The sequence below is a fragment of the Alexandromys fortis genome, unplaced genomic scaffold, assembly GCF_014885135.2.
Source record: "Alexandromys fortis isolate MF-2015 unplaced genomic scaffold, M_Fortis_MF-2015_v1.1 scaffold_319, whole genome shotgun sequence".
Lineage (NCBI taxonomy): Eukaryota > Metazoa > Chordata > Mammalia > Rodentia > Cricetidae > Alexandromys > Alexandromys fortis.
In genome coordinates this window covers 297,029-311,846 of record NW_026068193.1, presented here as the reverse complement: position 1 = coordinate 311,846, position 14,818 = coordinate 297,029, and the positions used below count along the sequence as shown (strand labels likewise).

The window sequence follows — 14,818 nt, the reverse complement described above, 5'->3', positions numbered from 1 at the left end:
GATCCCAGCACTTTAGAGGCTGAGTCAGTAGTAGTTGTAATGCACGTCCAATCCGGGCTACCTGGTCAGAATTTTTTTCACATGAGATTAAGACACATATCACAGAGTGATAGGTCCATGAAGGCCTGTCTGGGAAAATGTGGGACTGAATATGAGCTAAGTGGTAGCAGTTGCCTAATGTGCTCAAAACCTGGGGTTCAGTCTCTGACAACACACACACACATACACACACAAATTAGATAGATAATCTTAGCTCATCTTTTTTTTCTTTGAAGTAATTGCTAGAACCATTTGATGGAATTTTTTTTAGTGCCTTCTAAAAGTAAGTATCTTTCATAGATACTTTTTTTTTTTTTAACGTCATGTAAATATCTATGTCCTAAATAACCCTGCCATATGTCATAGTCTTTAATGGATGATTGTTCAGGTCATCTTTATAGCTATCTTCCTCTAACTGTAAAAACTTGTCACTATCTTTAAAAGAATATTGCTCTTGGGCCGGCAAGATGACTCAGTAGATTAAGACACCTGTCACAAAACTTGGTGATCTGAGTTTGCTCCTTAGGACCCTTAAGGTGGAAGGAGAGTATCAGTTTCCACAAATTGTCCTCTGACCTACACACAAATGCTGTGACATGATACACACCATATACATACATACACACATATATGCACATAAAATATAACACAATTTTAAATAGTTAATTTTCCCCTTCTGTACTTCTATTGTGGAGCTAAGAGCTGCTAATCTTTGTGGGTATTGAATTTAAGAACATAGCTATGCATGGTAACACGTTTCTATAATCCCAGCATTTGGGAATCTCATAGAAGAGTGTTATAACTTCAGGCCTAGCCTGGTCTGCATATAGTGAATTTGAGGCCAGTTTGGGGTGCATAGTGAGACTGTGTCTTGAAAAAAAAAAACCAAAAATCAAGGTCTGGAGAGATGGCTCAGTGACTAAAAAACATATACTTTTAAAAGATCTATATTCGAGAGGACATGGATTCAATTTCCAGCACCCAAATTGTAGCTCATAACTGTCTTAACTTCAGTTCCAGGGAGTCCAATACCTTTTTCTGGTTTCTTAGGGCACCAGGCAAGAAATATACATGAAGACAGAATATCCATACACGTAAAAAAATTTAACAGCCAGAGATACCCTGTGTCGAAACAAATAAATAAATTTACGTGGGAGGTGGTAGTGCACGCCTTTAATCCCAGTACCCGGGAGCTAGAGGCAGGAAGACCTCTCTAAGTTCTAGGACAGCCAAGACTACAGAAAGAAATCCTATCTTTTTTTTTTTAAATATTTATTTGTTTATTATGTATATAATACTGTGTGTGTGTGTATGCCTACAGGCCAGAAGAGGGCACCAGACCCCATTACAAATGGTTGTGAGCCATTGAACTCAGGACCTTTGGAAGAGCAGGAAATGCTCTTAACCTCTGAGCCATCTCTCCAGCCCCAAGAAATCCTATCTTGAAAAATAAAATTAAAATAAATTTTAAAAATTATGTTTATTTTTTCAAGAATATATTTTAAATTTTATGCTTGAATTTCATTGAAATAAACTTTCTAGTTGTTTATACTTTTGAACTGTGAAAATAAGTTGCTGACACTTTTGTATGTCACATATATTCTATCATAATAGAATGTATAGTGGTACATGCTTGTAATTCCAGCACTGGGAAGCTGGAGACTGGAAAAAGAGAGGCGATACTGGACTACTGGACTTCATTATGTAGTGTGTTCAAGGCTAGCCTAAGTTATACATGAGATTGTCAGACAAAACAGAGGTCAAAGAGGTGGTTGAAAAGGTACATGGTGGAGGGAAAACCAGTTACCACAGGTTATCCTCTGACCTCCATTGACATTCTGTGGCACCGCCCCCAATACTCATAAATTGATAAAATGTAGTAAAATGCTGGTCTTAAAAGCTTAATGTTAACTGGGCATGGAGGCACACGTTTAATTCCAGCACTCAGGAGGCAGAGGCTTTTTAGTTAAGAGCAGTGTGAGTTTAGAGGCCAGCCTGAAATACATAGTGAGTTCTAGACCAAATAGACTCTATAGTGGGACCTAATCTTAAAAAAAAAAAAAAATGACTTAGCAGTTAAAAGCACATACTTATTTTGCAAAGGGCCCCAGGTAAATCTCCAGTATTCATGTGGAAATAGCTCATGACTGCCTATAACTCCAGCTTCAGAGACCACAATGTCTTCTGGCTTCCATAGGTGCTACTACATAACCACATTCAGATATGTATGCATCCATACAATTAAACATGGAAGTAAATCTTTTCTCAAAGTTTATATATTTGAGTTAAATTTATTAAGAAAGAGGAAGAAGGAAAGGTAAATGGGAATGTATAAAATTCAGCAATTTTTAGACTTTGTTGTATAATTTGGGTGAAAAGATAATTTTTTTCTTTTAGCTAAGTCATAACATTAAAAATGTGGTACTACGTCCCAGTGGAACAAAACAAAGTCGCCTAATGTTGACTTTACAAGATAACAGCTTCTTGTCTATTGACAAAGTACCAAGTAAGGAAGCAGAGGAAATGAGGTTGTTTCTAGATGCAGTCCATCAGAACAGACTTCATGCAGGTAAGTACTAATCATCTCATGAGTCTGACATTAATAGATCTAAAAGAACATGATGACTGAGGGTGGGGGTGTGGCTCATTTGTAGAGCCTACAGTATGCAGGAGACTGTGGAGTCCCTAACAGATCAGCACACAGGAACCAGGCATGGTAGGCATACGTCTAATTCCAACACTCAAATGGAGGCAGGAGGATCAAAGTTCAATGTTTTTCAAGGCCAGCCTGAGCTAAATGAGACAAAAATATGATGGCTGTACACCAATTTTTCTGATGAACACTAATGGGGAAATCCTCAACAAAATACTGTTGGGCTAAGTTAAGTGTCACCATATAAGAATTATGCTAAATTTATTCCTGGAATGTAAACTAGCGCAGCATGAAAATGAGTTTATATAATGCACCACAGTAACAGACTGAAGGACAATAATGAAGCCACATAATCATCTTGGCGAAAAAAAATGACAAGTTTAATATTCTCTCACAATAAGTACTCTAAATAGACTAGGGAGCAGAAGAAAACTATTTTATGTGATAAAGGCTATGCATGTTATGCCTACAGCTGGCACACTTAGTTGTAAAAATCTGGAAGCCTTTTCTATAAAATCAATGACAAAATTGAGTAATGAAGAAATAAAAGGTATTCAATTGAAAAGGAGGAAGTAAATATCTCTGTTCACTGATAACTTTTTTTGTTTTGTTTTGTGTCTTTCACTGATAACTTTTATCTGAGTTTTTTCAAGTTAAATATAACAAACAGAATGAAGTTGTGGCTCTAATGGAGCAGGTACTTAGCATGCACGAGGTCTTGTACTGACTCCCTCCACAGAGAATGAAGATGTGGCAGTATGAATTTTCTTATGTTTACTTGATATATTACACCATTCTTATACGCTAAGGTTTTTGTAGTTTTCTGTTTAATAGCTAGCTATTCATATGTTTATGCCACCAATCTTGAATTACGTTAACTTGAGTATTTACAAACAAATGTGGCATAATGGCAAATGCCTGCTGTCCCAGCAGCTAGGAAGCTAAGGCTAGGAGACTGTTTAAAGCCAGTCTGTCTGTTCAACCCTGTTGAGAAAAGGACAGGAGAGAAAGAATAGGGGAAGGAGGTGTACAATAGTGGCACATATACTTGAACTGTAGCACTTGACACTTGAGAGGCTAATGGCAGTAGGATTTTGAGTTTGAAGCCAGCCTGGTTTAAGTAGCAAAACCCTGTCTCAAAAAAGCGTTTGATTATATCACTTTTTTCAAATCTTAAACAATGGTATTGAATCTATATTTCTTTTTTTTTAAGTCTACCATAGCTATCATGTTTATTAATTAATTAAATGACAGGTGCCCCCCCCGCCCCCCCCCGACAGTGTTTCTCTGTATAACAGCTTTAACTGTCCTGAACTAGCTCTGTAGACCAGGCTGGCCTCGAACTCACAGAGATCCATCTACCTTTGCCTCCTAAGTGCTGGGATTAAAGGCGTGCCCACCACTGCCTGGTTTAGAAAATAATATTTTTTAAGTAAAAAGTATACTTGTTACTTTATCTGATGTTTTCTTGACATTGGTATAAGTATTCATGCCCTAGATACAGCGATTTGCTCTTTCATACTACTAATTATAAAATACTTTTTGTCTTGTACATTTTTATGCTGTTAAGTGGCTACCTCTTGTGTTACTTATTCTTTTATTAGAGCTCTTATCCCTAAATGTTACTGTGTATCTCAGTTGCACAATCTGGCAGAGAGAATTGGCTATTACTTCCATTTCTGTATTGTTTAACAGCAATGATGATGAATATTTTTATTAAATTAAGTGGTTTGTTCATTTTTGTCCACCAGCTATGAAACCTTCTCAAGGGTCTGGTAGTTTTGGAGCTTTTCTGGGCAGCAGGGCCTCTCAGAAGGAAACTAACAGACACCTTTCTTACTCAGACAGTCAGGTATGTTCATCTGAATCTCTGGCTTCTTAAAAACACATTTAGCATTGATGCATTAAGTAGTTACATGGTGTGGATCTCTAATGTAGCAATGTCACAGTGATGCTTCAACATAGCTGACCTTTGTCCTTTTGGCTACCTCTACCTCTTTGTTTTTCTAAAAACAGTTTCTAAGTATTACCACAATTTTACCTTTATTTCTCTCCCTCTTCTTTATTTCCCAGACATAGTTTCTCTGTGTTAGCCCTAGCTGTCCTGGAACTTGGTCTGTAGACCAAAGCATTCTCAGAGATCTACCTGCCTCTGCCTCCCATGTGCTGGGATTAAAGGTATATACCACAACCAATTTCTGTCTTATATTTCAATTTTATCTTTTTACATAGTTTTACTTAGCCTTTACTTGATGGTCCATGATCATCAGAATGAACCATAGTAATTTTTAGAACCAAGGATGTCTTGTTAGAAATCAAGCATGAAAAGCTGGGCAGTGGTGGCGCACACTTTTAATCTCAGCACTCAGGAGGCAGAGGCAGGCAGATCTCTGTGAGTTCAAGACCAGCCTGGTCTACAAGATCCAGTTCCAGGACAGCCAGGGCTGTTATACAGAGAAACCTTGTCTTGAAAAATAAAACAAAACAAAAAAGCCAGCATGTAGTACTGCCACTTACAGACATGGGTCATTGATTGGTGAAGCTCAAGTTTCCTGAGCCTAAATACCTATCTATATAATGGAGATAGCACCAACATCTTCTGAGATAGCACACATAAAAGGGGCTGCTGGCTGTGTGCTGTAGTACTAGAAACAGCCTCAGGATCTTTGTTGCTATTTCTTTGATGCCTTTATATCTGTTGTGCATGAACTTTGGCTTTATACTATATGACACCAAACTATTTTAGTGATATCTTCCCTTTGCTTTGAAAAAAAGTTTTTATTTGTAATATTGAGCAAGCCGAGAGACTTGGTGTGCACAAGTAAATAATCTTACTGCAGTTTAGCAATTGTTGTCTCTTTTTTTTTTTTTTTTTTTGCAAAGGAAAGACAGGTATAAAATCAGAAACTTCAAAGTTATTCTGTAAATATATTTGTACAGAGATGTGATTGCTTAGGTAATTCTTACTTGGTTGAACGATAATTAAGAGCTAAATGACTTTTCGATTCTTTCCATGGTTTTGCTTTCATAGTAACTTTTTTTTTTTACATTTGTGTATGTGTATTTGTATGCAGCTGCATGCATCCCACAGAGCATGTATAGACGTCAGAGGACAATTTTGTAGCCTTTGTTCTCTACTTTGTTCTCTACTTTTGCATGCTTCTCAGAATTGGTTCAGATCATCAGGCTAACTTAGCAAGTGCTTTTAGCCCCCTGAATCATCTCATCAGCCCCAAGCGTTTCAAGTTTATAAGAATATTATGGGAGAGTTAGATGTGATTGTATATCTCTATAATCCCATCACTTAAGGCTGGGGCACAAAAAATGGTGAGTTTTAGGCTAGCTGGGACTGCAAAGCAAGATTCCTTCTCAAAATCACAGATAGATAGATAGATAGATAGATAGATAGATAGATAGATAGATAGATAGATCGATCTCAAAATCACAGATAGATAGATAGATAGATAGATAGATAGATAGATAGCCACAAGAAAAGATAGATACTACAAACTCAGTTTCTCACACTTGAGTATATCAGATTCTCTGCAGAGGTATTTTATTTTGTTTGTTTTTTTGTTTTTCATTTTGCATACCACTCCCAGTTGTCCCCACCCCCAGAGAACTTTCTTAACCCCCACTGCTGGTATTATGGGCTGGAGTGATGCTTCAGTGGCTAAGAGTACTGGCTGCTCTTCAGAGGACCCAGATTTAATTCCCAGCACCCACATGGCAGCTCACAAGTGTTAGTAACTCCAGTTGCATGTGATCTGACATTCTTTCACAGACATAATTGCAGGTGAAACACCAACTCACAGAAAATAAAATAAATTTTTAAAAACCTTATTTATAGCTGGACTGGGGATATAGCTCAGTTGGTAGAAGGCTTGTCTGGAATGCTTGAAACCTTGTGTTTGGTCCTTCAAACCACATAAGCCAGACATAGTGATGCATGTTTTTAACCTAGCACTTAAGAAGTGGTGGCTGGAAGACCAGTTCTAGATAGGTTATCCTCTGTGCTTAGTAAGTTTGAGGCTGTCCTGAAGTTTATATGTGATACTGTCTCAAACAAAATGTGTTTTCACTTCAAAGATTTAACTGTCTTACATTTTATTTTTACAGGCCTCTTCAAAAAGAGGAAGTTTAGAAACTAAAGATGATATTCCATTTCGAAAAGTTCTTGGCAACCCCAGTAGAGGATCAATTAAGACAGTAGCCGGAAGTGGAATGGCTGTTAGCCGGACGATTCCTTCTTTGTCGCTGACATCAACACCTCTTAGATCAGGATTATTAGAAAACCGGTAGGAAAGACTGCACCTGTTTGTAAATTTCTTTTGGGACTTTTAGGAATTCAAGGAGAAAAAAAGCAGCAAATATAAAACATACTTTTCATGTATAATTAATTAAAAAGATTTATCTTCAGTTTATGTCAGTGACATGCGTTGAACAGGTAGACAAACCAGTGTGTTAAGTAGAATGTAAAGAATCAGGCTATTATAGTCTTATTTCCTATCTTTGAGTAGGTTTTTAATTTTTTGTCTAGGTGTGGATGGAAGTGCATATATAAATGCACTTGTACATTGTGTGTGTGTGTGTGTGTGTGTGTGTAGGCCACAGGACAACTTTGGGGGTCATTTCTCAGATGCTGTCTACCCCTTCTTTTGAGAAAGGGTTTCTCAATGGGTTGGACCTTACTTGGAAGCCCCCAGGGACCTTCCCAGCACGGGATTGTAGGTGCACATCATCACATCCAGTTTTTTGTGTGATTCCCGGGGTTCAAACTTAGATCTTGTGCTTGCAAATCAAGCACTTTACTGATTTTAGTTTTCTTCCTAGCCTTGGTTTATGATTTTTGATGGTATGAATTATGGCTTTTTAAAAGTAGTCTTTTTTTTAAATCTGTTCTCCATAGCACTGAAAAGAGGAAAAGAATGTTATCTGGCTCAGAGCTAACTGAAGATTATCCTAAGGAAAACGATTCGTCATCGTAAGTTGCTTTAAGAGTCTTTGTGGCACTTGACCAGTACTTTTTACATCAATTGTTCAAACTCCTAGGGAAAATTTGCCTTGCAACAATATTCAATTTGTGATAATTCCAATTATAGAAGAATAGAATTTAAGATGTATTGGTGACACTAGAGCAGAGATTTCATCGGGTGCTCCAGATCTTGTCATTCCATTGCACAACTCTTATCCTGCCTATTGTTGTGACCCTGAGAGGAAGGATGAGCTGAAGAACTGGAAATAAATAGTTTTGTTCTTTGGGAGTTTTGTTGTTCATTTTTGTTTTTGAGACAAGATCTTGAAAGGTATGTACTGGCCTTTGAACTCATCAGCCTCCTGTGTGCTGATATTACAAGTGTATACCACTGTCCAGCTCAACAAATGTTTCTTGTTGGTCTTCTGGGTTAGTGTGAGCCTTCCTTCCTTTCTTTCTGGTAAGTTGGTGAAAGATCAAGAACCTTTTCCCTACCTCCAAATTCATTTGTTGAAGACATCATCCCAAAGTTGGGTTCAAAGCTAGGACTCTTAAAAGTGGTTTTAAGGTGGAGCTCTGATCCAGAAGGACTGAGACTAGGAATAGATATCCGCACTGTCCATATGATGACATAGTGAGAAGGCAGCTCCATCCATAAGCCATGAGGAGGGGTCTCACCAAAAACTAAAATTGCTGGCACTGTGATCCTGTATTTACAGCATCCATACTGAGAAAAATCAACTGGCACAGTAGCTAGTCTGTGGTGTTTCATTGCAGCAATTGAAGTAGGCCAGTACAGACTGGTTTTCCTTTGGTTTATTTTTCAGAGACAATGCTAGATTTCTGGGACTGTTCTAAAAATGATTGTAAACTTGGCCAAAAGTTAACCGTTATTTATTCCTTCACAGTTCAGGTCATCACACTATATCCACCAAGTGATCTCTGCCTCATTTATTGTCTTTTTCTGGGGTAGAAGTAATTTGTTAAAATCATTTACAACCAATTGAAGAATTGGTTTCATAAGAAGGAGGCTAGATTAGAGCTCAGCACCAGTTTTTGCTTTTGCCATTTAGAACAGAATAGCAATAGCCAAACTTAGATGAGGGGATATCTATATTATAGATTCTATCTCTGCCACTATAGCTGTTTTAATTGGATCTCTGGTGAAAAAAAATAGCCAAGGACAGATTTGCTGACGAGTTAGACTTCTGATTGTAGGCTGTTTTCCTGGTGAAAATTAGCATATGACACAGATCTTTGTCCTTGATACACTTATCCATAAAGTTCCTTTGTGCATCGTCATTTCTTCCTGATCATCTAAACCCTTTGCTGCCAGCTACTAAGTAGTTGTGACCTTCTTTCTCTAGCCACACAGAGCCAGTGGTGAGATACTTTCCTTAGAACTCTTCCTCTCTTGTCTTTTAACATAGTCCTTTACTAGGGCTGTAGTTGGTTTTCACTTTGTGCTAGTGTCCAGACTGGTCCAGGTTAATTATTACTCTTTCAGTTGGTCTTAGAGAGTCATTGGCCCAATCTTACTATATTTAATTCCAGGTACAGTAGGTTGTGGCTATGCCCCTTTGATCTTAAAGCTTTATGGTGTGATAGCACCAGCTTTTGATGCTCCTGGTAACATAGTCCCTTAATGACTGCTAATCCTCTTTGAAGGCCTTCTTACAAGAGTAGTATATCATACTTCATAAATAATTTATAGTTTTCTTTTGCAGACAGAATGGTGTTGCTCTACAATCCTAAGGCACCTGCTACATTCCGCTTGTCTTGGCTAAGACCTATTTTCTCTTTCAAACAAATCTGTACTTACAGTAGCAGAAAGCCGGTTCTGTCTTCTTCATGGTTGTATTTTACCTCACATCCTTGTAGCACTTACCTATTATTGTATAACACATTACTCCATATAGTAACTTTAAGTTTAAAAATATTGCTGCACAGGCATACATGGTGGTGCACACCTTTAATCCCAGTACTCTGTGAGGCAGAATTGCAGAACTCTGTGAGTTCAAGGCCAGCCTGATCTACAAGTGAATTCTAAGACAGCAGAGCTACATAGAGCCTGTCTCAAAACAAACAAAAAACAAAACAAATTAACAACAAAAGTATTACTTATGAATTATAGTGACTTCATCTTATCTGAACTTGGTTTAACCAGTTATACCTAGATCCTTTGATTTTTTTTTTCCCCCCCATGAATCTGTGGTCAGTATAGAGACTTGAGAATCTGCGAATAGTCTCACTTGTGGCTGCTCCTGGAGTTGCTATCAGCTGGGGTAATTAGGCCATGTGTCTTCCAACATCTAACAAGCTAGCCTAGAATTATTTATATATCAGTGGTAGAATTCCACGGAATTGGAAATCTGAAAGACATTTTTAGGCTTGGGATCAAAACTCATAAACACGTTCTTTCAGGAAAAGAAAATTAGTTATAGGGCCAAACTCATTAAAGGTTGGAGAGAGGGAGACACAAAGTCTTACACAATCCAATCTGATCTCAAATTTACTATGTAGCCCAGGCTGACCTTGAGCTCCTGACCTGCTTGCCTCACTTCCAGAGTGCTAGGATTAGTTATATTTAATTTTGATTTTTGCGATATGGTTTCTTTCTGTATGGGTTTCTGCCCATCCTAGAATTCACTCAGTAGACCGGATTGGCTCTGAACTCAGAGATCCACCTGCTTATGTCTCTTGAGTGCTGGGATTAAAGGTGTGCACTACCACCTCCAGGCTTAGCTATATTTCTTTTTTTTTTTTTTTATATTTATTTATTATGTATACAACATTCTTTCTGTGTGCATGCCTGAAGGCCAGAAGAGGGCACCAGACCTCATTTCAGATGGTTGTGAGCCACCATGTGGTTGCTGGGAATTGAACTCAGGACCTTTGGACGAGCAGGCAGTGCTCTTAACCACTGAGCCATCTCTCCAGCCCTTAGCTATATTTCTTAATGAGAGGCTGTAGAGTGAAGATGTAAAGCAAAGGACACAAAAATGGAGCCAGAGGGAGTATTGGCAACGCAATAGCATTGTCTGCTACAAGCTTAATTTATGGTGATTCCCCTAAGTTAGTAATTTCAATCTAAACTTGGAGATTTTATCTTTGTGGACATCTTCCTTTAGTACTTGGAAATAAAAGGGAGGAATTTCACCTGGCGTGATTGTGTATACCTTTAATCCCAGCCTGCAAGAGGCAGAGGCAGGTGGATCTCAGTAGTACACAGCTACTTCTGGGACAGCCAGGACTATATAGAGAGACCCTATATAAAAAGAAAGATATATTAGCTTTGTATTCCTGAACTTAAACTAGTAAAGATTACAAGTTGAGTGTGTGTGTGTGTGTGTGTGTGTGTGTGTGTGTGTGTGTGTGTGTGTTGTTTGTTTTTCAAGAAAGGGTTCTTTTGTAGCTTTGGAGCCTAGCCTGGAACTCATTTGGTAGATCAGGCTGGCCTTGAACTCACAGAGATCCACTTTTCTCTGCCTCCCTGAGTGCTGGGATTAAAGGCATATGCCACCAACTCCCCAGCTGAAATGTTTGTATTATCTAAGTAGCATTTCAAATTATATGTGACGTAAAAAAATTTTGGATTTTATTTTTGAAAACTACAAAGTATCAATACTCACAGGATAGTTTTCATCTTTAACTGATTGTTTTTGTCTCAAATAATTTTAAATTTTATTACTTTGTGTGTGTGTACACTTGTACATGTGCATGTGTATACCATAGTTTAGAGGTCACAGGACAACTTGCAGGAGTTTGTTTTCTACCTTCACTGTGGTATTCTGACATCATACTTAGATCATTGGGCCTTCATGGCAAGCACTTTTACTTACATGAGCTATCTGGCTAGCCCCTGATCTTGCTTTTGGTTAAAAAACAAACAAACAAACAAAAACAAAAAAAAACCTATTATCTTGCTGTCTCTTTATTTGACTTTCTTAAAAGAAAATATTTTTTATTTTGCTTAATTTGCTAGAGTCATATGTATATCAATATTATATTGGTTCTTGGCTCAATGAAAGGTTATTTTCATTGTTCTTATTTCACTGAGAATTAAGAATATCTTGATAATTCACTATATTGATTTAAAATTGTTAACTGTAGGAACAACAAAGCTATGACAGACCCTTCAAGAAAATATTTAACCAGCAGTAGAGAAAAGCAGCTGAGTTTGAAACAGGCAGAAGAAAATCGAACATCAGGTAAGTTTTAGTCTTTAATTAAGGCCTCATTTGTTTACATAATATACTATATTAAACTAGCACATGACTGTACAATGTTCCAGAATAGTGGATAATCTAGTGTTAGTCATTAGTCACTAACTTGTACCCAGTAATTGACTCAAGTGTTTTAAAGAGGGCTGACAAGATGACTCAGTAGGTAAGAGTACTTGTCACCAAGCCTGAAGACCTGAATTTGATCTCAGTGACCCACGTGGTAGAAGGAGAAAACTCACTTTGGAAAGTAATCCTTCAACTTCCACATGTGTGCTGTGGCACACACACACACAATACATATATTTTATATATTTATATATATATAAATAATATGGAAAGTTATCCAAGAATAATGGTACATACTTATAATCTCAGCACTCAGGAGGTAGAAGCAAGAGAATCAGGGGTTCAAGACTAAACTCCGCTACATAGTGAATTTGATACCAGCTGGTGCTACACGAGACTGTCTCTCAAAAAAAAAAAAAAAAAAACAGCAATAGTCAGCCTGGTAACTCACACCTTTCATTCCAGCATCGGGGAGACAGAGGTAGCTGTATCTCTGAGTTTGAGGTCAGCTAGGATTACATAGTGAGGGTGTGTGTGTATGTGTGTACTTATTTTTATATTTTGTTTTTCTCTGAAAATCCAGAATTTAACCAAGTGTGACACATGTTTTTAATCCCAGCATTCAGGTAGCAGAGGTAGGAGGGTCTTTGTGAGTTCTAAGACAACTAATGCTACAGAGAGACCCTGTCTTTAAAAAAAAAAAAAAAAAAAAAAAAAAAAACCAAATAAATCCAGAATTTACCTTCTTTTTCCTCCATTTCAGTATGTAGAATTAATCTTTTAGTGTTAAAGTACCATGACCATAGACTGATGCTGGGCAGTGGTGACACATGCTTGGGAGAGTCAGGCAAAGCTCAGTAAGTTTGAGGCCAGCCTGCTCTACAAAGCAAGTTCTAAGACAACCAGGACTGTTAACAGCTGGAGAGATAGCTCAGCGGTTAAGAAAACTGCCGGTTCTTCCAAAGGTCCTGAGTTCAATTCCCAGCAACCACATGGTGGCTCACAACCATCTGTATTGAGATCTGGTGCCCTCTTCTGGCCTGCAGACATACATGCAGACAGACTACTGAGAACACTGTATATATAATAAATAAATTTAAAAAAAAAAAAGAAAAAGAAAAACCCTATTCCGAAAAAAACAAACAAAAAGACCATAGACTGAATCAGAAGTTACTGTGGTTGAAATTAATGTTCATCAGTATTGCTCATCATCACTGGGATTCCTATAAGAAAAAGCATGACCAGAATAAGCCTTATTTCTGAAATACTACTTCTTAGAGTACATTAATGGGATCTGTTGTTTGAAGACCATCTTAACAGCACTTATTTTAGCAGTTATAACTAACTAGCAATTAGCAAATAGAAATAGTAAATACATAATAGCCATCTCATTAGTATGCAAATTGCTGCTTTTAATAAATGGTAAAATGTGTAAATTATAGAATTGTTTTTAAAATTTATTAGTGACTTACTATTAGTAATTGGTTATTTTAACTATAGTTCTAAAAAATTGCTGTAGCAAATTGGGAGGTCTAATAGCTTCTGGTATGTAAGACAAAAAACTAAGCTGTAGAAACCAGTTAGACTAAACTCTGGGCGAAACCCAAAGAAGACATGAGTGTAAGAGGGACACCTCTTGGTAAGAAGAAGGATTTGGGCAGGAGAGGTAGAGAAGAGAGAGGGGAATTGGGAATAAAATTATTTCATTATATGCATATATAAGACTCAAAGAATAAAAGAGTAGGGGAAAGGATTAGAAGCTAGAAAAGGACCTTGAACAGTTTGCTGGCAGAGGAACAGGGCTTTGCTATGGTAACTTTTCCTATAGTATTAATCTTTTTAATGGACATGTATTAAGAATAGAATTAAATACAAGCAGATCCAATTGTGTAATATTATTAGGTGAATTTGAGTGTTAAGTTAGTCATTAAGTTTTCTTTCCTGTGTTTTATAGGGCTTTTGCCTTTGCAGTCATCCTCATTTTATGGGAGCAGAGCTGGATCCAAGGACTACTCTTCTGGTGGCACTAACCTAGACAGGTATGAATTAATTGTAGAATTATGAGTGTAGAAGTTGAAGGGCTCTCCTCCGTCATAATCTTGAGTGTTGAAACTGGCTATTCTTTATACTCTTAGCTAATGCCCTAGTTTAAACACAGCAGAGTCAATTCCAATCATAACGTCATGATACTTTAGTTAGGAAGCAGTCTAGAGCTATTTTAATTTCATCTGTTTTGAAATGTGTCTAACAGTGAATAAACTGAGATTTGGAAATTCCAATGTTATTCATGTTGACTGGCATTGGAGTCTTTCACACTGCATTTCCCATCCTCTCAAGCATGGGCATATTAAAGACTTAGGGCATTTTTACATTGCCTTTGTTTCCTATGCAGATACTAGACTAACTTGCAAAAATTAACAGTTTTTTTTTCTTTTAAAAACTAAAGCCTCATACAAGTATCTTTCATTGGAAAAGTTTTTCAGACATTTAACTTCTAGCCAGGTATGAATGCATGTTTGTAACCCCAGGAGGCAAGTAGGAAGTAGAATTAACACAAATTTAAAGCTGATATGGTCTACAGATTGAGTTACAGGTCAGCTATGGGTACATAGCAATACTTTCTAAAAGTATAGTTGTGGGAGTTGGAGAGATTGCTCAATGGTTAAGTATATGGACTGCTCTTGCAGAACGCCGAATTTCAATTCCCAGCACCCACATGGTGGTCCACAGCCATCTATAACTCCAGTTTCAGAAAATCTAACACCTTCTTCTGACATTCATGAGTACCAAGTATGCACCTGTTGCACATAAGTGTGTTTGTGTAGGCTTCCCAGAACATTAGACACTGTATGAAGCTGG

The 14,818-nt window shown here is 37.5% G+C and overlaps 1 protein-coding gene across 8 annotated transcripts in view; it reads left to right on the top strand.

The window, feature by feature from the left end:
• Usp37 (ubiquitin specific peptidase 37) overlaps positions 1-14,818 on the top strand; it is a 71,584-nt gene that overhangs the window by 11,214 nt on the left and 45,552 nt on the right. For 7 of the 8 annotated variants that reach the window (XM_050129592.1, XM_050129596.1, XM_050129595.1 and 4 more), the window contains 6 exons: positions 2,437-2,608; positions 4,444-4,544; positions 6,812-6,990; positions 7,602-7,676; positions 11,781-11,878; positions 13,914-13,998. In XM_050129592.1, the coding sequence (XP_049985549.1) occupies positions 2,437-2,608; positions 4,444-4,544; positions 6,812-6,990; positions 7,602-7,676; positions 11,781-11,878; positions 13,914-13,998 (710 nt within the window). Of the gene's footprint in view, positions 1-2,436; positions 2,609-4,443; positions 4,545-6,811; positions 6,991-7,601; positions 7,677-11,780; positions 11,879-13,913; positions 13,999-14,818 lie in introns of those variants that run through there. The other variant, XM_050129597.1, reaches the window with a different exon arrangement.